We start from the raw sequence: 24966 nt of genomic DNA, 5'->3' as shown, positions 1-24966 counted from the left end.
CTGTGAGGTTAAGTTTGGAAAACTATGATATTGAGATGGTGCTCAGGGGGAAACCTCCTGCAGCTGCTTCTAGAGATCTCCCGAACAGAAATTTATCCAGGGCTGCAGTACTGCAGCTCTCAGCACTGACTCTGATTGCTGTTTAAATGGCTCCAACTGCAACAATCTCCAGACACGGCGATTTCTAGCCAGGATATGGTGTGGTTTGCCACAGTGTTGACTGAGAAGTCACAAGAAGCTTCGCCCTCCCCACTCTTAAAACACACAGACAAACAAACACACACACACACACACACACACACACACACACAAAAAAAAAAAGTACCCTACTTTTGCATGAAAGTACACGCTAGAATTACTTTTTATTCTGTGACATGATGCAGCTGGAACCCTGAGGCCCACCAGCGGCAGCAAACTCTGCCAGGCACGACAAAGCGTAGGTGATGGCGCAGGTCGGTAGCACACTTCGACCGCCCGGCCTTTGGGGGTTGCTGCTCATCCTTGAGCATTCTCCCCGACGCTGCCGCTGTATCACGAGCAGCACGGCCGGCACAGCAGCACGGCCGGCACAGCAGCTCCCGGTGTCCGCGGCCGCCCCCGCTCCGCCCCGCCGCAGCCAAAGCCGCAGGGCCTTCCCGCGCGCACGCGCACTGCCGCGCGCGCCCCGCTTCCGGCGGCCCCGCCCCGTTTCCGGCCCCGCGGTTCGGCCCCTCGCGCGCGGCGCGGGGCAGCTCTGGGCGCGGGCCCGCCATGGCGGCGGGCGGGGCCGCGGGGGCGCCGCGGGGCGGGCGGAGGGCGGGCGCTGAGCGGCGGCGCAGGGGCGGGCGGGCGGACATGGCCTCCCCGCCGGGCGCCGAGAGCCGGGCGGACCCGGGCGAACAGGAGGAGGCGGCGGCGTTGTTGGAAGCGGAGCTGGACGCGTGCCGCGCGCAGCTGGAGCGGGCGCGGCGGCGGCTGCGGCGCACCCAGCGCCTGTACCGCCGGGAGCGGGAAGGCGCCGAGGCGCTCCGGAGGCAGGTAGGGCTCTCCCCGCCCGGGTACCGGCGGCACGGAACCCCCGCGGCTCCGCTTGTCCCCTCCACCCGGCGTGTGTCCCACACGGGCCCTCGGCTCCCGCAGCCCGCCGCGCTCTCCCGGCCTGCGGGCGGCCAGAGCAGGTCTGAGGTCTCCCGGCAGAGCTTGGTGGTGAGAACGGTAACGCCTTCTCTACCACAGGGTTGGGTTTGCAGTAAGCAAAAATTGGATGTAGCGGAGGGAAAGTAGTTCACTGAACGAAGTGAAAGGTAAAGGAAGAGTGGCAGAACTTCTCTGTTAATGCTTATGCAAAAGAGGAGTTTAGGGAAGCCTTCCTTGCGGTGTATAGCTTCCTTGTGAAGGGAGGCAGACGGGCAGCACTGATCATCTCTGTCAGAAACCGAGAGAGAACGGCCTGAACTTGTGTCAGGGGCGTTTTAGATTGGACATTAGAAAAAGGTTTTTACACAGGTTGCTTGGGCAGTGGAAGGGGTTCTGCAGAGAAGTGGTCACAGCACCAAGCCCGACAGAGCTCAGGGAGCATTTGGACAATGCTCTCAGGCACGTGGTGTGGCTCTTGGGGATGTCCTGTGCTGGGCCAGGAGTTGGACTCAATGATCCTGATGGGTTCCTTCTAGTTCAGAACATTCTGTGGTTTGTAAAGGCCACTGTCATCACTACAGAACAGCGATCGTTGTTTTAAATCCAGCTTTACAGGGTGGGCATTTAGGAATAACCTCAGATAAGTTTCTCTGCTCCTTTGTGAGCAGAAATTATCTGTTCCTTTATGCCAGCCATTGAAGTGCAAAATTGTCTCCTGCCAAACAAAATCACTTGAAACACCTGTGATGCCGTTAACGTTTGTTTAAATTATGGATTGCAAAATAGACTGACTCTCTTTTGTGAGGTGGCAGACCACTAAAATGCAGTATAGTGGTTTTAACATGCAATTTTTCTTTCAGATAGAAGAACTTACTAAAGAACTTCATAATAGAACGGAGAAAGATACGTCTAGTGTGGAAGTACAGACAGAGGACTGTGCTGCGTGGTCACAAGCAGGTAAGAGAATGGTGACTGTTTAAATGGGAATATAGAACAGTATCTTGGCTTGAAAATGTTGTAATGGGGAGTACATTTCAAGTCTGCATACTTTGCTGAATTAAATTCAGTAATGTGACATTATCTTACATACTGTTTGGTATTTGTTCAAGGCATTAATTCAGGATAAAATGTAGCATGGACTAGCAGAATTCATGCCATCGTGATTTGTTATGTAGTAATCTTGTGTTGCAAACATACACACTTTACCAATTCTTGAAGTATATTAAGACATAATTTGTTCAAGAGGATTACAGTAAATTCCAAGTAAATGCACTACCTAAATTTTGATTTTCACTGGGCTACTTACTTGCATAAATTTCCAACGTATCATCCTTAAACTGCATTAGTAAAGTCCTGCCTTGCTGATGTATGCAACTTCAACTTTTCCCTCTCTTCCCTCTCTCGCCCTGCAGATTATTACTACTATGAATATTATTACAATCACACTGATACTCAAGACTGTGCATCTGAACTACCAGTGGAGCACAGTCATGGGACTGAAGGCACTGAGCATAATTCCACAGAGGAATTGGAGACAGGTGTTAATATTCCACTAAGGAACGATAGCACCAAAGCTATTGAAGGTGGAGAAGAGGAAAATTTCGTCCAGAATTCACAGGTTTTTGGACTGTCTGGAGTTTTACCAATTTTGAAATCAGTACTCTGTTGCTATTTCATCCAAAAGATGTGCTTGCAGTCCTGACACCTTTATACAAAATGTTTTTTTGTGGTGGTCTAGTACTGATAATATCCTTGTACGTGAAAACTTGTTATTTTTGTGATGTATTCCAAATGGAGCATCCTCTATAGTACTCTATTTTTTCTTGCATTGACATAAGGAAGCTAGACATAAGGAGAAGAACACTGGTGGTGGGGTTTATTTGTTTATTTTGTGGTGGGTTGGTTTTCTGCCCTGCTCTCCAGCCTTCTCTTAGTTCACTCACTTAACTTAGTTTGGACCTTAGCATCTAACAACTGAAATGGAACAGAGATGAGAAATCTGTCTTAGGAATGCTCTGAAAGATGTTTCCCATGTGTATTTTTAGTGTGAGTCACTTTTGAGTAAACCTGGGGGAAAAAAAAGACACAGGCTGAAGTCTTGGTGCTGTTGAAAACAGTAGGAGTTTACCAGTTTTTTGCCTTTTGAAACAGTCCAAGTTCATAGAACACTTACCTTTCTTGTTTTCTGTTATCAGGAGACAGAAGAAACTTCAGTACCAGAAGGTTCTTTGGCAGAGAGCTTGAGAGCTGCTGCAGAAGCAGCTGTTTCACAAACTGGATTTATTTATGATGAAAATACAGGATTGTATTATGACCACAGCACTGGATTCTACTACAATTCAGTAAGGATCATTTCCAAAATCCTTGGAATTTTTTTGTCTATTGCAAAAGTTTTGTTAGTGAAAGTTGAAATGAACAAAGAACTAAGATCCAAGCTGATCTCATGTTTTGAAAAACAGGTTACTGAAGATGAATAGTGTTTAGAGTTTGTTAATTCATGTTTTTATTATTTCAGTCAAATTAAAGATAGCAGGCTAAGATTTTATTTTAGATTGTAATTCTGTTATTTTTGATGTCTCCTAGATCTCTGATTGTACACATTTTATGCTATAAAGCTGATCTGTAACCCTTTCAAACCTAAAAGCTTGAGCTTAAAGATGTCTTGTTTAGAAAGACATATTTCTAAAGTAAATAGTTGCTTCTCCACAGTGAAAAGAGTGTTGAGAGAAAAATACACAAAATGTGCTTTTACCTGAGTACTGTTACCAAGTAGTTTGATTCTACAGGAAAGAAAACACTTCTTTTAGAAGTGTTAGAAAAAGATTAGATGATGGATCAGAATTTCTTAATGGTTGCTTTTTTGCTATACATTTTTACATAGCTTTTGCAAAGGTTTTCTTTTTGTCCTATGAGGTATGTTTGTATATGAATACAGATCTGTGGTTAGATATGTATGCACTCCACTGCACTGCGAACAGAGACTTTGTTTGCAAATAAATTTATATTCAAGTCAGCTGTAAAAAAATGCATGAGGTACACAACTGTTCGCTTTCAGGATGCTTCTGGACTTAATTTTTAAGGTCTTGCAGGATGCCATTGCTTTCGACATAATTTGTAGATTTAGTTATACATAAATGTTTGTGGCTATAGATTACAGTTTATGGAAGAATTATTCAAAATAATGTATTTTCTTGGTACGTAAGTGTTCTGAATTACAGGAAATATTCTTGCATTGTGTTTACTGGCAAAGTTCTGATGATGGGGCTGGGGACTGCAGAGGTGGCCTTTATGAGGGAAGGTCAGGGGCTGCCTGGATGTGGCTGGTTCCAGTGCAAGGCACAGCACAGCCATTAGAGAAGCTGCTGGTGCCTCTCTGAAACCAGTGTAAGAAGGGGCATAACTTTGCAGAGTGGAGTATGTATAGGGAGCTGAGTGTGAAAAATAACCCTGTGAACACCAAGGGCAAAGAAGAAGGAACAGCAGGAGGTTCTCCAAACACCAGAGCAGACAATTTCCTGCGATCCATAGAGCAGACTATGCTGAAGCTAGTCATACTACAGTCCATGGAGGATCCCACGCAGAAGTAGCTCTTACGATGCCTTTTTGGCTACTTAGAAACAGAGACCCAACAAAATTAAGGGAATAAAAAGCAGTTATATTTATTGAAGGGCCTTCAGGTACACTTTGGGCAGATGAAGTCCTCACAGGGGCTACACCCAAAATGGATGACGGATCTAGGGTTTTCGTATTTTTGTAAGTTTAGTCCATTTGCATTTTGAGGATTAATCTTGCAATTACAGCTTCAGGTAATGAAGTCATTTACCCCAAGTTCACTCCCCCCCCCAACTCACTTTTGTGTACATTTCTCAGGGTCTGAGACAGTAACATATCCTTGATTCCCAGGCCTGGAGAGGAATTGTTTGTTTGACCAAAATGGGAAAGCAGTTGCTAACACTCTATATGGAGTTTAGAGTTACACACTGAAGAATTACAGGATTACAAATACATGAAAAATACAAAAGCCAAAATCCTAAGGCATCACTTAGGAGACTGGCCTGTGGAGAGCCCGTGCCAGAGCTCAGAGCATGTGTCCCTGGTAGGCACTGTGGCCTGTAGAGGACCCATGCTTGAAGTAGTTCTTGAAGATCCCATGCTGGGCAGGGGAGAAGTAGCAGCAGAGAGGGACTTCTCATGAGCTGAGCTCAGCCCCTCTACTCCTCATTTCCCTGCACCACTCAGGTGAGGGAAGACAGGGAGAGGAGCTGGGAATGAAGTGGTACAGTTGAGCTTGTGAAAAAAAAGAGACTGGGAGAGATGTTTTTAATTTGATCCTTATTGTCCAGCAGTTCTTTAGCTGTTTCCAAGTGGAACCTGGCTTGCCCATGATAGTGACCTCTGTGTCTTGACCCATGAGCTTTTCATCTTACTTTCTTTCTCAGTCTTGTTGAGGAGGAGAATTGGCAGAGTGGTTGAATGGTAGCCATCCAGGATCAAGCCACCACAGTTCTTCCAAATTTTACCAAAATTCAAATGTAGTTCTTTATTAATCAGATGTTTCTTTGAACAATGTATTTATTGAAGTGATGATAACATTGTTATTCATTTCTTATAAAGGAAAACCAACTGTACTATGACCCAGCAACTGGAATTTACTACTACTGTGATGTGGAAAGTGGCCGATACCAGTTTCACTCACGAGTGGATCTGCAGTCTTACCAGGCCTCTGGTACTAAGCACACCAAGGATAAAAAGGGGAAAAAGAAGAGAAAAGAACCAGAGTGGATTGCTGCAGATGACTATAAGGTAACTTTAGAACTGACAGAGAGAAAAAGCAAAATCTGTGTTGGATTTTTGTCCATGATGCAACTTATACAGGCTGTGGGGCTTTTTTTTATGCAGAGAATGTGTGCTTATTTTTTGAACTACTTAAACATACTTAAACTATATACAGCAGGTTACTAACGTAGTTAGTGTTCAAATAACTTTCCCATTGAGTGATTAAGGATAAAACGTCTTTAACTTGGATCCCCTCACTTTTTAAATATTTTTTTATTACTACCAAACTGTAAAGGAGTCTGCAGCTGAGAGTCAGTGAAGTTTTTTGAATAGCAAACACACTAGAATAAATTCAGTGTTGTGTGGGCTGGATTTACATCAGAAATTCAGTGTTAGTGGCAATGTCTTGGGTTTGCAATTTTGGCTTGTGATTTAGTGTTGGTTTTCTGTTTGCCTGGGTTTTTTTCAGATTCACATTATGAATCAAAAAAATGTAAATTTTGAAAATACACTCATACACAGTTCTTTCTCTGTGACTGCATTCCAGAGCTTAGTCCACTGGCATTTTACTGTATCTCTGCTGTCATTCGAGACTGCTGTTTTTCAAGTTCTGTTTCTTTGCGTATTATGTTCTCCTGTTGATGCTTGGTCACTGTATTGTCATTAGTGTGTGGATAAGCTGTACATCTTAGTAAATGCCCATTGTAATTAAATATGTATTTTAAATTACAAAATTTTTCTGAGTGCTAGGAAAGCATACCATGTGGTTCTGCTGCCTTGAAAAATATCACTCACTCCTAAACACCAAGAAGTACTAACACAGCTATTAAACCTCAGGAAGTGTTTCCATTATGAACTCTTTTACTGATGTTACTATTCTGCCAATTTGCTCTATTATTTTAAGGTAAAATTGAACATACTGATTTCTCTAGTTTGAGTTCTCCTTGGTTTGCATTCTTCAAAGTTATTTCTTTTGCCATTACGTAATTTCATTACATAGGCCTCAGATATGCAGATTGGTTGAAATCTGAAATAGTTATGTTACTGTCCAAGTACCTGTACATAAAAGTCACATAACATCAGTGCACAGTTAAAAAATTTAATCAGAAGTGAGATTATCTGAAAGACTTGAAAATAGAAACTATTTACATTAAGAAAAAGTGTAATTAGGTTAAATTGGATAGTGGTTGTTGACTGATAACACATTTTATAAACAAATTGTAGCTAATGCAAGAATTTCTACTCCCTGAGGAATCTTCACATGAGCCCTTCCATTTGGAAAGCTTGTTCTGGATTTGATTTGATTCTTGATCTGGATAATGATTCTTTAGACTTGAGAGGAGACAGCTAATGCAGGTGAAGTGCAGTTTTACTAGCACCAGGTTCTGGGCCTGCTCTGTGCAAATGCTGAATTAGCATTCTGCCACTCTCAGAAGACATTGGTCAGTACAGAACTTTATCCATCATGTGTCCTGAAAGAATCATGAAAAGCTCATAGGAGTAAATCTTTATCAGAAACTTTATCATAGCTTTACCTAAACTAATGAGAGTGCTTATTAAAGTTGTAGGGCATGTGTAGCTCTGACCTATCAAATAATGTTGACTGCTTTTTAGAATCTCATCAGACTGCTTCTGTAATCTGATTGTACTAGAAATAGACGTTTGTTTTTAGCTTACTTTATACCAATGTTTTTATTTAGATAGTCTTGTTAACAGATCTTTCCTATGAGACTTCCACAGTCACAAGGTAGGAGGTAAACATCCTTTTTTTTCTCATGTGTTTTATTGATGATGAGCTGAGTACTTAGCTTTATTTGTGAATTTGTTTGACCAACAAGGTAACAGGGAAACCATTTAAAGTATACTGTCGTGCACAGATCTTTTCTTCTGTGAGCAGGTAGTGAGGGTCTGTGTCAAAGAGGTAATCATGGTCTTTTTTATTTTTTGTAACAAAAACAGGGAGAATACAAAATAAAACATAAAACACTCTCCATTTTAAACTTCAAAAGTAAAAGAATGCCTTTTTCTCAGTGCACTTCTTTGTAAATGCACAGCTGGATTTGGAAGAAAAAAGTACCTTACTGATGTAGTTTACATAGCTGAGTTAAAACATTTTATTTTTGTATTGTAATTATTAATCAATTGAAAATACCATGTTACATTAATATAAAAGATGAAGATTTTCTAGAATAAAAGACAGTATTTTGCTCTTATAAAATTGGAATATTATAAATTATAGTTTATAAGCACATTCAAGTGCATAGATGCGTGATATCTTTTGGCAGTGTAATTGTTATCCAGTTCAGTCTTGTATTGGCAAAGGCACTAATTAGTTCATGATAGAATAAAACTAAAAGCAGCTGGTTTTAAATAGGGCTTTGTAGTTGAAGCATTGTATATTGAAATGCTTTTCTCCAAACTTACTGCCTAGCCTTCTCCCTTTTTTTCCCCTGACTACTGTTTAAATTGTTGAAGTTATGACAGTGCCTTTGAATGAGTACCTCATTACTGCTTTTCCCAATTGATTATTAAATTGTGCTGCTAGCCTGAGAAATGGTCACAACATTGCCTCATTTCTTGACCAAAGTAGGTTTTACTTGTCTTTCCTTTTCTACAGATGGTACAGGTAGGAGAAAGGTTTGTTTTAATGCCTGGGCTGTGGACCACTAGTGTTAAGAAAGCAGGGTGTCCTTCTGGAACATGTTCACCCCCGAACTTCATAATTTTTGGGTGAAGCTGAGGTGGTTTATAAAAATATCCATGTAAAGCAAGAGAAGGCAGCAGTACTTACAGAATCCTAACAATTTTTTCTCTCTTTTTCAGTTAAAGGAATAAACGTAAACATTTACAGATCGTTGTTGTTACTTAAAAAGTGTGAAATACAAGAAATAAGGAAATTTAGCAGCTATATGTGTCAATTATCAAGCATATATTTCTAGGTAGATGGTATTGATAAGCAGTAATAATTTTACCAAAACTGCATGTGATTTTTTGAATGACTTAATTTAAACCAAAGTTAATATCTTTCTTATTTAAAAAATTATTGTAACTGGAACAATCCACTAACTTTCTGTTTCTGGTCACAGGAGAGTTTTTTGTTGTGGTTTAGTTTCTAGCTGTCGTGAGGCAGTTTATGTACTCAGCTATCTCACATATAGTACTTATTTGTAGGAAATTAGAGTACTTAACACTACAGAAATGGCAAGTGAGTTGTCCACAAATATTGTAGCATTCTTAAAGAAAACACAATATAATTCTGAGAATGTAAAGGATAAAATAATAACATTAAAATATTACTGCATGTTCAACAAGCTGAATAACGAAACAAGAAAATACTCAGAAGTGATGACTAAAATTAAAGTACTTCTAATCGTAAAAATCAGCACAGGGGAAATCATGTGCTTACTGTCACCTGGGATGTGCCTAATTTATACAGCAACTTTCCTTAAAGAGATATTTCTTTTCAGTCACAAACTGAAACTATATTCCAAATATAGTTTGGAATATTATATTCCAAATATAGTTTGGAATATAATATTCCAAACTTTGTGAAGCAAAGTATGCCATCTCTACTTGCTTGCTTTTAACTGACAATCAGGATTTTTTTTTCTTTTTTTTTTTTTTGGTAGGATAAAGTATTAGCCTCTCTGCAGGCCATAAAGAAAGATTGGTAGAATATCTTTAAACTTTTAGGCACAGAGTCTAGTTCTGTTATCTTTTTGTAGGGTTAGGTCAGAAAAAAGATGAGACAAGAAACAGTCTTTTTTTCTGTACAAGGAAAACGTTTAAAGAAGTAAATTTGGAAAAGTTGGAAAAAAAAAAAAGGTGGTATAAGTGATATTAGGATCCCTGACCCAGTATCAAGATCCATACAGTTTGTGGTCTAGACTGTGTGCAGTAGTGATCCTGCAGTTCTACTTGCTGCATTGAAGTCCTTAGAAATACTTAGGGGAAAAAAAAAGGAGGAAAAAAAAAAAAGAGGAAGGTCTGACACATGTAATTTTTTCCCATAATTTTTTAAATTTTTTTATTATTACTATTTTCAAACTACCACCTAGTAAATTTTATTTCAGTGTGGTACTCAAAATTAACCTCTGCCACATTCTTTTCCATTATAGATACATTGTAGCTACTTCTGTCCCAGAGACAAGGTGGTTTTAGTAGTGTTTCCCATAGAACTCTTGAAGCAGTGATTTTTACTTTTTTTTAATCACATGTAGTTTACTTTTTGCTGATATTCATCCCATCTTTAGGTACATGAGGTGACAGAAACCATGGCTAATCTGAAGATTTCTTCTTTTGGATTGGCAGCTTCTGGTAAAGGTAGAGTTAACAAACACACTTTAGTCCATGGATGTTTACCTTTAACCTTGATATTTTTATTAAGGGAAAAAAAATCCAGTAATTGATGTGTAGATACATTTTTTTCTAAAGGAATTAATTAACTTTTTAAAGTTATTTAATCAAAATCCATTCACCTGCAAAGTAGCTTTGAAATAGATTTTAAGTACTGTGTAAGCAACATCTGAAGAAAACTTTGATGGCATTCTAGAATATTTGGGAAGAGAAGTATTTAGCATCTCTATATAACATAAAGGGGTTGCACTAAAGAAGCTACTCATTCTTTAGATAAGGTTCTTTAATTCAGAGCTGTCCATCAGTGTATAAAATGGCTCCTATATGCTGTAGGAAGAGCTGTTTTTTTCTGGCATTTAATCAGATTTTTTGCACTGGAAAATTGAGTACTGTGTAGGGTGGATGAAAGTAACTGACATACTTTTGGAATTATTTTAGCACATGAAAGCATAGTCATTTGAGTGAGGGAGCTATTTTTAAGTGTTTGAAAATACTTCTGTAGTAAAATACTGAACTTCAAATTAATATTTCAGATTGAGGGAGTCAATGCTAAGGGTGTACTATTCAGTCCTTTAGAAGAATGCTGAGAACCCATGATTCTGTTAAAACACCTACTGAACTTCCAGCAAACCAAAAAACAGGCTACACATTTGAGAAGAGTTGTATTTGTCTGTATTTGTATGCTTTGTATATAATAAATTTGAAAAAATATAGTTTAAGCAGTGCAGTTCCTAGAATTGAGCTAATTATGCTCACAATAAGTTCTTATTTATGGGCATGCTGAAGAATTGCTTGAACATGGATGTTGGTCAGCCATAGTATAGAAAAATTGAAGTTTTGAAAGACAAAAATGCCTTGCTCTGCAACAGTAAAGCAAAAAGTATAGTTAAATGCTTCAAATACTTTGAATTTTTTGTTAAAACAGTTAAATGCAATGTTAATGTGAATTTTCTAAGTGGGACAGTCTGCATTTCAAAAACAGTCATTGTAATCAGTAGTTTGTGTCATATTCTTTATAAGGTAAAACCATCAATTCCACTCACATAAGCATGAATTGTTATTCTTACATGATCAGTCCTCATTGGATACATAAATATCCTGATTTCAAAGTACTTTTGGCTGACTTTGTTAGGGATGCAGAAATATGAACCAACTCAACTCTGTAGTTAAAAAATGGTTTAATATTTATCAGATTGATCACACCTCTCAGCTTCAGTTTAGAGAGAAAAATCCTAGAGATAATGTGGTAATACCCAGTAGATAGAAAGTTTATCAAACCTGGATCACATGGAGTCAATCCATGTCTAAGTTGTGACTGTTGGTGTCAGTCTAGATGTATTGGGCAAAGCAGCAATGAAAAAATGTACGTGTCTAATATCATGGTGTAAAAAGGGGTTATAATGAGCATCTACTTGCTACCTTGTGTCTTGTGGCATGAGTTTGGGATGAAGAGTTAGTTAGTCACTGAGAAATTAAGTCCATTGCTAGAATTTATTGCATTGTTCAGGGCGGTATTTACCAAATGTTGTGCTCACCACCAGGTCCTGGTTTTTAAGTGATGGCTGTATATGGAGGCAAGGCATTAGGTGCTGTTTGCCTAGTTAGACCTCAACAGATGCTACACAAGTTCTGTGTCAGTACTGGTAGTCAGCCGTGGTTTAACCCCAGCCAGCAGCTTAGCCCCAGGCAGCTGCTTATCCACTTCACCACGAGCAGGGCTGGGGAGATTGGAAGGATAGGAGTAAGAAAACTTGTGGGTAGAGATACAGCCACATGCGCAAGCAAAAGGAAAAGCAAGAAATTAATTCACTGCTTCCCTACCTGGGCAGTCAGGTGTTTAGCCATCCCCAGGAAAGTGGGGCTCCAGCACAGGTAATGGTGACAAAGACTGTCAACATCCCTCCTGCTTCCTTGTCCCTCCCCCAGCATTTATTGGTAACCGTGATGCCATAAGGTATGGGATATCCTGTGGACAGTTGGGATCAGCTGTACAGGTTGTGTCTTGCTTCCAGCTCCTTGTGCACTCCCAGCCTCCTTGCTGGTGGAGTGGTGCAAGGAAAGAGGCAGCATTGGCTTGTGTAAGTGCTACCCAGCAATAAGTAAAATCTCTGTATTATCAGCCACGTCTTCAACACAAATCCAGACCACAGCCCTACACTAGGCACTGTGAACAAAATTAGCTTTACCCCAGCAAAAACCAGTACATAGTCATACGTAATGGAAAAGGATTTCTGCACCACAATATTGTTTAAAATGCTTTAAGGTTCACTCATATCCATATGCCTAATATTTATACACTTTGTCCAGATGTACATTTTAATACAGATCTGTGAGATCATGAAGTGTTCAAAATCTGTATTGCATTTTAAAATCCTTGATTTCATGCAAGGTTTCTAAATGTGAAGACATTTTTATGAGTACTTAACTATTTAATTTGTTTGCTTTCTTAACAGTTGAATGTAGCAATTGTGAAAAAGCATAGAAACTGCTGAGAAGAGGCTTAATGGTCATTTTGGCAAAATCATAGAATGAATGTGTGTGTGTAATCCTTCATCTGTTTGTAAGAGTGTTTTTAAAAATTCCTGTTTTCAGCACAGAACCAGGAGTCTACTCTTTAGTACCCAGGCTTTGAAACAGCACCTTTTTACTTTCTAGTTTAAAATACCTGAAATTATGGCAAAAATCATGGAATATCACGGGATTCACTGTGGAGGAGTTGAGTGGTTGGAGCCTTTTACTTGGGCATGACTGCATCAGTCGTGTCTTGTTTCTCCTTGCTTGTGATTTGAGCAGATGTTGTAGTTTCTTTGTTTTCAGATTAGATTAGAATACCCTGAGCTGCTATGTTTTTTACCCTATTATAGAAGTAATACGTGCTAGAGTGCAGAACACCTTGGTATGTTTGGTATCAATCTAATACCCATACCACACATAAACATAGATGAAGACAAATACACTGGAAAGTATAACTCATAAAAGGAAAAATCAGATTTCCCAAAAATATTTCTAATGGAATTAATATGTTTGACATGTCTAAACTGTGTAGGCTTATTTTTGCCAGGATTACTACATTTTTTGTTTAAAATAACATTACACAATGATCTTGCTATCCTGTTCCTTTCTACTCAAGGATCTAGGAGATTTCAGGGAGAAGGGCTAGTGCATTCTAGAGAAACTCTGAACAAACCAATAGTTTTTAAGTTAAAGCATGAACACCTCTGGTTTTACCTGAGAACCTACTGTCTTACTGAAGGTGTTTCCAAGGTGCACTGTCATATTCAACAGCTGAGAGGAATTCCTGTGTTTGTAATAGTGTGTGCCACTGATGTGTTTTTACAATTCTGAAAGTGTTTTAATTGCCATGATGTTAACATTCACATTATTTCACTTATCTTGAAATGAAAATGCACAGAAAAAAGCCAAGGATGTATTTTTTACCTGCTGTGTTGCAATATTTGATACAATTTAAGACAATTTAATGCATTTACTCTGAACTCAAATGGCATATGATATAATCTGAGATTTTATTTATCTTTTAAAGCCACTTCTTTTTTCTCTATTTCCTCTTTCTTCCCCGTCTTTTATTTTTTAAGATAGTTGTCAAGCTGCTAGATTGAGAATTACGTTTTCAAGATACTCTGGCGAAATTAATATGAAACTTTAGATTTCTCAGTTAAAAAATGTGGGGTTTTTATTTCAAGTGATGAAATAAGTGGAAGAACCTGTAATGATCCAATCTGTCTGATATTCAGTAGAGAAATTGAGAAAATTTTTTGCAGTAGAAAATGGATTTTTAGTGGAACTATTTCACATAGCATAAATAAGGCATGTACTCTTTATCAGCTATCTTGATTAAAGGCTCTGTTAAAGATTTGGTTTTGAAAGGAGGAAGAACAGGTCTATAGTTAAAGCATGAGTGGGCATTCCAGATATTCTGGACTCTGGTAATAAAAGACAAAAACAGGAGGAAGATACAATAAAGATCATTTAAAGACCTTCTAAGCAAGTTGTAAGAATTGAATGAGAGAGGGACAGAAGTGAGTGTCATAAAAGCAAAATCAGAAAATATTCAAAGTAGTGTACAAGTCTGAAAATGAGGACAAGATTCTAAAGTTTCTAAACATTTTTGAAGTGTGAGAAAACACTGATATTTAGAAGAGGAGTAAGTGAAGTTTAGAAGAGGAGGGCAGTCACACTTTCCTAAATAGAAGACGGTCTCAGTCACATCTAATAGGATGTGAAAATAGTTTTACTGGAATGTAAACGTTCTGCTGATTGCATGTGTAAAACTTTCTGAAAATGAAACTATTTCTTAGTAGTTCTAAAAATAATTCTTCCTAAGTGAAGAATTTACTTCCAGGCCAATAGCATTCTTTAGAAAAATTAAATCTGTAAAGACTGTAACATTGTATAACTCCCCTCCAGGATTGGGACACAGAAGAGCAGAAATCATCTAACAGTCTAAATTGCTTTTCCACCACTGAGCAAGTAAGTTCTGCTGAAGAAGATGAGTCTCCAAACGTAAGAAAGAAAACTAAAATGGACACAAAACCACGAAACAGTCTAACAGCCAAAGAATCCATTTCTACAGACAGTATAAATTCACATTCGCACAAAAGTACACCAGATGCTGCAGCGTATACAGACAAAAGTAGAACAGCAGACATAGAGAGTGAACCAGAAGAAGGTGAAATTACAGATTCTGAGTGTGAAACCTACAGTGAGGAGGAATTAACAAGTGAAGAAACTGGTGATTCAGAATACTCAGGAAATGAAGGTGAATTATTGTGGATTCTATATGGTATTACTGTATTTTTCCAGGAGCCTGTTAAAAAAACCAGTTTGGATAATTTAAAAAAATATCTAAAAACATGTGACTTGAGATACTTTGAAAAAGTGCTATATGTTACCAGCATTTCTTTACCTCTCTTCACTTGCCCAAAAGTAAGTAATAGGATTTTTATAAAAGCTGTTATAACATCTGTGCTTGTGTAGAAACCTCAGGGATTGCAAAAATTTGATTTGATTAGAAAAGTGAAAGGAGAAAAGAAGCTCTGCTGCTAAAATACTGGTTCTAGATTAGTAATTCACAGTAATTCTGTGTATTAACTCTCTTAAATTAATATACAGTATTTTTGATACTGTTTGTAAACCATCGTGTACAATTGAATGCAAGATGGGTTTCTGTGGTGAAAAGCAACTTGGAGTAGTCAGTACTAGCTGAAATCCTTCTATGTGTATATTCACATGGCAGTTTGTAAGAAAGGGGTATAGACAGGAAACCTGTATACAGCTTTATGCTAAGGTGTTCCGCTAGGTCCTTAAAAAACAATAAAATGAAAGTAACCTGTAAAAAGCTTGATGCAGCCAGTCAGAACTAGGTATGTGGAAAGGACACTCCAAATCACAGAATGAAATACAACTTACAGAAAATTGTATTGTAGCCTGTGCTCTGCTCACAGTTCATTGTCAGTTTGTTTCCTGTGTTTTCATTACTTTACTTAACTACTCAGATTCTCATTGGTTAATGCTAACCAAAATGTGCTTGCTGCCATCAGGCTTTCAGGCTGAATTGTCTTTTCTTGATATCCAGTTAAGAACAGATATACTTCAAATTTTGCAGTAATGTTGAAGTAGTAAAAACTGGGGACAGTTTCTCTTCACCTAGTACCTTTTAAGGTTGTGTCTTCTCATATATGTCTGCTTCTAGCTGAGATCATTGGAGATTGTTTCTACAAATCTACATCCACTTACAGAATTCATACAGGTGTCAGAATATAGTATCTTAAGGGATAGTAGTCTTATAGCATAATAGTTTTATAGTATCTTAGTGGATAATCAGGCAGAAAAGCATATGCATCTGTAGGTTCTGTCTATTATTTTTTCTTATCCATGTTGATGAATAATGCTCCTTAGAGAAAAAACCAGTAAAAATACATTTGACAGAGAAATTGTCAGATATAAGGTTTGATATGCAGTAGCTCTGTGTTGTGGTGAACAAAAAGGTGCTGCCTTTTCTCAAAGTAAAATTGTTTTTAATACATTACAATTAATAATCCTTAATTCTATAATATCCTAGTAAATTTTGTGAATGTGTATATATATTTTTTACTGCTGTAACTAAAGAATTGTCCACATATAAACCAGAATTAGGAAAACAGTTGAAATTCTTTGGTGTGCAGTCAGAAAGCCTTTGAAACAATAATCTCATCAAAGTTTTCTCTCAGATGTTGTTACACATTTCTTTTACATGAAAGTTGCATATTATTCAGCCAAGTAATGGCTGAATGTTTTTCAGTTTTTTGAAAACTATGGACTATAAAGTTAAAATCGTAATGTGTTGGTAGTAATGGTGGTGGGGGTGTTTTTTTCTATATAGTTATAGATGAAGAAAAGATCTGGCCTCCTTGTATCAGAGTAATTGTAATAAGATCACCCGTTCTACAGACTGGGTCACTTTACATTATCACTGCCGTGAAACCTGCTACAATTGGAAGGTAAAACTGAAAGAATTTTTTATATATATATCTGAAACTACCTCCCTTTGAAAGCTGTGGAAAGCACTTAGGATTACTTGTCTCTACTCTTCATGCTTGTCTTCCTAGTCTGCAGCAGTTGTGAGGTGCTCTGAGTTTGGTTAGTCCACAGTAAGAAATTCAAGTCAGGTCACATAAAATGTCATCATGATAATGTAACAGCATACACATTAATGCAGCTCAGCAGACCTGAAAATTTCTAAGTGGTAACTTGATGTTTTGCCTGAGCCCCAGTGACAGCACAGCTGCAAATCCTTCTTTGAAAACTTGTTTCCTAGAAAGTAAGTGAATTTTGTCCCAAGCCAATGACATGCTTTTTTACAGAAATGGAAGAATGCCCTTCAGAAATTCAGGATCACTAGGAAGTATATGACTTCCTCACACGTTGAAATTTCAGTAGGATTTGTTAATTGGCTTTAGCTAATAAGCTGGTTTGTGCTAGACTGTATGCATTCTTACAGTTCTAAATCTAGTTTGTTCATTGTGGATGATGAATTTAGTGATGATGTAAAGCTGTCTTCCATGTTTACTGAAAACCTCACCCTGGAAAAGCTGTTTCTATCTAATGCTGATAGAAGTGTTTTGATTCGCTCTTAAAGGTTGAGCCCATGTATGTGAAGATCAACAGACAACACTATTTTGAATTTGCATATAGGCCTTTTACTAGCTGCATTGCTTCTTACTGTAAGAATCTAATACACAAATCTCTTCCTTCTGCACTGTTCTGATAACAAAAAATGCAAACAAACCAAAACCCACCCTGTACAGATTACTCTTTCTTTACTTATATTACCTGCTTAATGCAACCAAGAATTCAACTTTACCATCAAAGACTGACACCAAGGTACAATGAAGACCCTGAAGGATGCAGAGTTCAGACTGTTATTTAAAGGTGTTGCATGGTAGTTCAGATAGAACTATCAGGTTTATAGATAAAAATTTAATGGTATTGTTTGTTTGTTTATTAATCATCTGCTTTGTATAGTTTCTACAAGTGGCAGAAGGGACCTGAAGCAAGTCTTTACATTACATACATATACACATATGCAGCAACACAACGTTTTCTATCTGTAAAAGTTCCTAATAGCTTAGAAGAGAAACAAGATACTACAGTTCAGCTGAAATATACCTTTCATAAGCCATTTATAAGACCTATTTCTACTTTGTTGTGACTTGTATATTAACTTGCCTTTCCAGAGAAAAAGATGTTGGACACACACTTCAGATTCCTGAAGTTGGAGTCAGTAAGGTAACTCTTGTTCGTGTATGCTGAAAGGTAGATCAGAAGATATAAATGTATGAATGAAGCTTTAGATTTTATGGCTTTAAATTTGGAACATTGTATTAATTTTTTGAAAGAACTTTTGGAATGAGGTATGGGTTTAGCCAGACTTGAATTTACAAAAAAGGAAAATGCACACTGTTTTCCTGATTAGGAACTTAACACAAACAAGTGTGTTTTCAAAGTCTTTGAGTCTTTAATTTCATAGTTATTGAACTTGAGGAAAAAACTCTGTTGAGTACTAATGATATATAAAATTTTGATGTCAGATAGTAAGAATTTCTTTACCAAGTAATGCAATCCTTGTGGTTATGCTTGGAGCAAAAGGATTTCTTTTTCAAGCAACTGGAAATTATGTACAGGAAGTTTGCAAAATTAACAGAATTCCTTTCAATGGTAGATTGAATAGAATTTTTTTTATATAAAATCTGTGCTCTGTTCTGCTAAATACTTCAACACAGACCATAAATACAGCACTCCTAATAAAACTGTAGATTGAGAAAGTTGTGTCATCCAAACAAAAACTTTGTTGAAAAAATCTGTAAATGCGAGTATCTCAGGTAACACACTTCACTGTGTCTATTTTAAATTATAGTTCTCATTGCTCAGCTGCTGTATTTCCGGAGTAATATTTCCAGAATAATTTCTGGAGTAAATATTTCCCTGCTATTAGTAACTTTTTCAGGCATGTGTTTGAAACTGGGCAACAAAAGAAGCCAAAAGGCTTTTATTTTTCTGTAAAGTTAACCATTTTAGTACATTACAGGTATTGACAGTTAATATAAAGAAGTTACTTCACTTTTCAGATAAGGAGTCAAAGGTGAAAAGATAAATTACATATCTGCAGAAATAAAAAGTTATGTACTAGTTTGCTTTCCTCACTATTCTTACTTTTGAGCTGTGTTCAGCTTTGGTGTTTGCTTTTCTTGAGTGGAAAGTGAGATTTAAAAAAAATGGTACACCCTGCAGATTTAGCCTGTTTAGAAGTTTTAGTTCAATTTAGTAAAGCAGAAGTAGAAAATAAAACATCTATTGAATAAACTAGTCAGTCTCTATCATTGTGGGAGTATTCCTTGTAGTAAGAAATGCTAGCCAATCTTCAATTTTTTTTTTAACTGAAAGCAGAAACTACAATTGCTCTAAATTGTCAGATTTGAAACAGTGACTTCCCTAGACTTACTGCCGGTCCTAGAAGTTCTAGTAGGCTGGAGAAGTTGGTACTTTGGTTTGTTCAGTGGCCTTTCGTGGAAGTAGTGCATATCTTAATGAATTTGGCCAGGAGTTGTGCTTTTTCTGGTCTATGTGGGCTTGGGAGCAATACCTATACAGAACTGCAACAAGACAAAAAAACCCCCTTTATTAGTCTCAATATCAGAAAGGAGATAAAAGAAACAGCAAAAGATTGGTACTGATTGTGTCCTAAGTATTAAGATCCAAGAGAAAGTGAATTATGTGGAAGTTACAAAAGCATGGCATTTAGGGAGTAATTTCAAATGTGAAAGACCAAGTAAATGGAAGCGGAATGAGATCTCTTTTTTTAAAATGAAAGTGCTATAAAATACCCTAAGGGCAAAAAGCCTGTTATTTAGAAGAGCAGTTAAGAAGGCTATACTACTGAATCTTGCAGTTCTTTAAATAAAGCATACTTGCCACATTGGAAGAATATAGTTGTCCAGTACTGAATCAGATTATGAACAAAATAGTTACATAATTAACTGTATATGTTAGCTCATGCTGTGGCCCGTTCATTTACCTTTCACAGGAATGAAATCATAAGATGTGAAATACTTTATTGACTTAGAGTACCAGAGCCACTCATTTTAAAGGTGTCAAAATACATTCTGAAATCTTAGCCTAAAGTAACATTTAAATTGTAAAGTGTTCACTTAACAAGAACATTTAACTTAGGCTTCTGTTTGTCAGTTTCATGCAGAAGTATATTTTGACCACGATTTGCAAAATTATGTTCTTGTGGATCAAGGCAGTCAGAATGGAACAGTTGTTAATGGAAATCAGATTCTCCAGGTGAGTACCTATATTTTTAGTGCTCTATACATTGCAGAAAATTAATCTTGCGGTCATTTTAAGTGTTTTATGGTACATGACTTAAAATGCCATTGTATGTCTTCTTTCATACGTTAATGCCTGCCTTGGTTACTTTCTGATTTTAGGGCCACTTGGAGAACTTAATGTTTGGTTATACTACGAAAACCCAATATGGTTGCAGATATCCACTGTGAAATACCCACTGTAGTTAAACTGTTGTCTGCATTTGTGAGACCAAACTGAACTATGAGTTGTAAGCAGTGTGCATGAAATTGAGTTTGTGTTCTTCATGAGTAGTTAACTTGGCTACCAAACTTTCTTTTACTGTAGCCTAAAACAAAGTGTGATCCCTACATCCTGGAGCATGGAGATGAGGTGAAGATTGGCGAAACTGTGCTTTCCTTTCATATTCACCCTGGCAGTGATACTTGTGATGGATGTGAACCAGGACAAGTTAGAGCACATCTTCGCCTGGACAAGAAAAAAGAGTCTTCTGGTTAGTCATGCTATCATGGGATACATTTTTTATTATGGCTGTTTATAAACATAATAATTCCGTTTCCATACAATTTTCTTGTCGACTGGGAATAGTTGTACATAGTGATGTATTTTCTTCTTGGTATATGTGTCTCTGTATAGTAATGTCAGAAGAAAAATTCTCTCATTTGTCTTATGATTCAAACCATTGTTAGATTAATAATTACAAATACAGTCCTGTGTTCTTCCTTTTAGTTTGTCCAGCACTTAGCAAAGAAGAGAGAGAGATAGAGAGAAGAAAAGCATTAAGACAAATACGGGTAAAATATGGTTTACAGGTGAGTTTATGGTAGGAGTTGATTTAAGTTTTTGTAATCTTGTGTTTCTTTTTTTGTTTCTTTTTTTTTTTTAAGTACTTTGTGATTCCTGTTTTAAGTTATAAACTTAGTTGAATAAGGAAGGTTTTCAAATGCCCTTAAACTTAGCCTGGTTTGTCTTTTGTACCCTAAAATTTTATTCTTTATAAACCTCTACAAAGAAAGATGATGGTAAGAGGGTATCAAAGGTCCACTGAAAATTAAAAAGAAGATCCTTTCAAAGTGTACAAGATTCCTAATCCTTTTGAAGTTAAGATTTTACAAGACACTTATATTTTTATTTCTGTAAATTAAGTTTTCACTGAATTGCAGTCCTATCTTTCATTTAGAAAGGAAACATAATGAGCAACTGCAAAAATTTTGGAAGGAAATGGGAATTTTTTCAGGTTTTTAAGTCCATGGGAGAATACCAATATGAACATACAGGCAATATTATATATATGTATTCACATTACTTCTGCTGTAGAGATAATTTTAACTATGCAGTTACTTCCAGCATTTGTACTAAGTATTCATGTAGAAAACAGGATGCCATTGTTTCTATCAAATTCTTCAGGTACCAAAGTAATACTGATACTGAATCTGTAAACATGCCTTATTCTGTCATTTATTCTGAAAAAAAGTAGTTGCTGAGGAACAGGCTAAATCTTTATGTAGAAAAGCCAGTGGCATGTCCATATGGTTTTCTGCTAAATATGGAGAGATTGATTCTTCATACCAAAAGAACATTCAAGAGAATCTGTTATTTTATTTACAGTTTCTGTTAAATTACTGAACTTGGCAATGTTGCATGATGATGGCAGTAATGTGGTTTACAAGGTATGCCTGTTAGCTAAGAAAATACTAAGTGAGGACTGCAGGTTTTGTTACAAGATCTAGAATTAATGAAAAAGGAAGAAACTGCCATACCTTTGGAGGGAAAAAGGGAAGTTAACAAAAAAGATTAAACCCCTCTCTCTTTGTCTTGATGCAATTTAATCTGCCTGGAAAGAACACAAAATATGAAGACAACAAGGCAGTGAGAAATCCAAAGTACAAAGACAGAGCAGGAAAACGCAGAGAGACTGTTGGAAGTGAAGGAACCTTCCAGAGGGATGATACTTCAGCTTCTGTTCATATGTAAGTTGGGGGTGGGGGAAAGTATCCCCCATGTCCTTCTCTTGTGAAAGATTAAAAATTTATGATAAAATAACTATCAATTTGTTACTAGCATGCAGTTAGATTACAAATTACCTGTATATATTGTGTTAGGAGAGCTAGAAAATTAAGTTTTTCACACTTCCCATTTCACGTGCTTTTATTTATTAACTCCTCACCTTCCATATAAAAATATATGGAAGGTGAGGAGTTAAGGATGGCAGTAAGGACACTTACATCACTTCCTTACTAACTCAAAAATGTAAAGAATCCCCAGCTGCACTACTGGCATGTTCAATAATGTCTGTTTTCCAAGTGGCTCAATTTTTATTTTTCCTATTCAGTCCCAGTAATAGTACACTTGCAGTTTTTTCACCTGCAGCTTCTCTCACTGTCAGTATCCAGCCACTCATAGGACATGTATTTACATCTCTCTCAAATGACACTTTATGTTCCTTCAGTTGTACTTTGCCTCTGTAGCTGTAGTTGGAAAGTTTTTTTAAGAAGCATGAACTTGTGGGTGCTTGTAAATTAATAAAAGGAAGTGTGAGATGATGAAATAGGTGCAGTAGGACGATTTGGCAGCATTGATGTATCTATTAACTCCTAAAGCAAACAAGTAGTTCACAAGTTTTAAGAAAGCTGATAATGACCAGAGTCCTGTTAACCAAAGATATTCTTGGAGGAACTTGTGAAAGGTAGCAAGGATCTTCTGGATGGCTCTTGATGAACTGATTCCTGGTTTCTGTATGCATGCACATTTCTGTTGTTCAGTATTTGAAAGCATACTCTTTATATGAACTCTTGCTTATCATTTATCCTAAACTTTCTCCAAAGTGAAATCAGCAATAGCAACAAAGGACATAAAATGTTGGAGAAGATGGGATGGAAGAAGGGGGAAGGTCTGGGAAAGGATGGTGGTGGCATGAAGGATCCGGTAGGTCTTCCTGGTTTTCACTTGAAACAAAAAGAACAGAAATATATTTGTAGTGAAAAGTATCTAATTGAATGCCACTAGTCACTTGAAATTTACCAGAACCCTGGTTAGGTAGGAATAATCTCAGTAGGACTAATCTCCAATTATATTTTCTTTGATTAATGAGGTATTTGGAAATTTTTCAGTAGCAGTGTCCCTTCCCGATGCTGTGAAGTGTAATGTTCATTAGGAAACTAAGCAAAGGACAGACAACTTCTGGCCATTGAATTAACAATCTCGTATTTGAATACATAGTCTGGAGGAAAATACTGGAATAATTTAAGTGATGTGAATTGAAGATAGTCTAGGGTGGAGTACTTTCTCAGAGGCTGATGTAGCACAAAAATCAAGCTAGGTGATGGGCATTGAGAGAGGAAAAGTCTGCAGAAGTCACTGTAGCCAGCAAGCTACAGTGGTGGCAGCTGCATTAGCCCCATTTTTGTCACCAGAGATGTGTTGTCTTTTGGCAGTAGAGTTGCTCAGAGCCACACCATATCCTGTTGCCAGACTCACCAGGATAGGGATGATGTGCTGCTCACTTGGTGAGCTGTATTTTGCAGTAATGTTATGGCAGGGGATATTATTCAGGACTAAATCATTGTTCCAGAGGTCGTGGTGTGAAACATCATTTTCATGGTACTTTTCATGTATGATCTAGGTGTTCTGGAATATGAAAGAGAAGTGCCTGGGGAGAGCAAGTGGAATGTGTATTAGAAAATACAATTTTTAGTATTTAGAATACCTAACTTGCAATTAAAACAGTATCTCATGTATTTGACAGATCCAGCTGGAGTTACATCAGAAGCATGCAGGTTTAGGTGCTAGGAGACCAGCCTCAATTGAAGATGTTCAGCTTGTCCAGAGCAAGAATAAGAAGAACTGGGATAAAGCAAGAGAGAGGTTTGCTGAAAACTTCCAAGACCCTAAATCACAAAGGGATACACCTAAGAGTATACCTTGGGTTAGAGGAACTGTAGACTGAAGTATCTAGACCTACACCAAGGTAATTCCTGAGTATAAATAGTTGGGAGAGAATTTATTTTTATTCTTTTCGCTTTTGCTAAAGCAGGAGTTTGGTTATATGTAAAATACACTTGTGGAAAAACTTACTCAAGATTAACTCTGTTACGGTAATTGGTTTTCTGTAGTCTTCATGCTTTTATACACATTTTTAATAAGGTATGAATGGAGTTTAGAGGGATATTCAAATTTAAGTACTTGAAAATTATTTTCATCACAAGCAGGAATCTTCCCTTGTGTTTTTACAGTTCACAGAAAGTTACACAAAACAGCTGTTATACTTCAATATGATACCTTTAATATTTGAACAGTAGTTTAAAATCAAGATGAAAAAATAAATCCCCAGATCCCTAGTGAAAAAGTACCATATTGCTACTTCTCCACTGTTGCCATGAAGTGCTTGACAAGAGGCACACCACTCTTAAATTCAAACATTTCAGTACTAGCTACATGTCTCAGCATACATTTGGCAAAGGAAAAGGGGGAAAAGGCTTGTTTTTAAATGACTCATCATTACTGTTCAAAAATACTGTACTCCATAAAATAAACTACCAGCATAAGTGAAGAAAACAATGTTCAGAGACAGCTCGTAGCAAAATTTTCTTCTGTGAAGAACTTGTTTGAGATTTGTTTAGTAAATCTGTATCATGCCTTTAAAAGATGAGGTATGTTTAGAAAACTGCTCTGTTTGTATTTATTAACTTCTTTTTCTGATACATCCATTGCTGGCAATGGAGTTTATGCCAGAAAAAAACCAAACCACTGATTTTTGATGGGGAAGTATTTCCAAACTGAAGCTAAGAGACTGGTATTTGTTGAATGTTCCTAAACACAATAAATCATTGTCAATTTAAGCAATGTGCTTCT

General features: G+C 37.3%; 1 protein-coding gene across 1 annotated transcript; it reads left to right on the top strand.

Moving 5' to 3' along the window:
• The first annotated feature begins 744 nt into the window (after positions 1 to 744).
• AGGF1 (angiogenic factor with G-patch and FHA domains 1) lies at positions 745 to 24067 on the top strand. The gene is made up of 14 exons (XM_063422048.1): positions 745 to 1017; positions 1977 to 2073; positions 2529 to 2734; positions 3312 to 3458; positions 5731 to 5919; positions 14674 to 15025; positions 16634 to 16745; positions 17982 to 18033; positions 19990 to 20091; positions 20443 to 20608; positions 20845 to 20927; positions 21958 to 22085; positions 22941 to 23040; positions 23861 to 24067. Exons 1-14 carry the CDS (start codon positions 751 to 753, stop codon positions 24059 to 24061), a joined length of 2202 nt encoding a protein of 733 aa, XP_063278118.1. The 5' UTR covers positions 745 to 750; the 3' UTR covers positions 24062 to 24067.
• The last annotated feature ends 899 nt before the right edge of the window (positions 24068 to 24966 follow it).

The sequence above is a fragment of the Prinia subflava genome, chromosome Z, assembly GCF_021018805.1.
Source record: "Prinia subflava isolate CZ2003 ecotype Zambia chromosome Z, Cam_Psub_1.2, whole genome shotgun sequence".
NCBI lineage: Eukaryota > Metazoa > Chordata > Aves > Passeriformes > Cisticolidae > Prinia > Prinia subflava.
This window is presented reverse-complemented; position numbering and strand designations above follow the sequence as displayed.

Excerpts from the sequence above, each read along its gene's own strand:
- AGGF1 (XM_063422048.1), top strand. The coding sequence starts at position 751 with ATGGCGGCGGGCGGGGCCGCGGGGGCGCCGCGGGGCGGGCGGAGGGCG. Across the intron at positions 1,018-1,976 it reads CCGAGGCGCTCCGGAGGCAG|ATAGAAGAACTTACTAAAGA; the intron begins GTAGGGCTCTCC and ends TTTTTCTTTCAG. Across the intron at positions 18,034-19,989 it reads CTGAAGTTGGAGTCAGTAAG|TTTCATGCAGAAGTATATTT; the intron begins GTAACTCTTGTT and ends TCTGTTTGTCAG.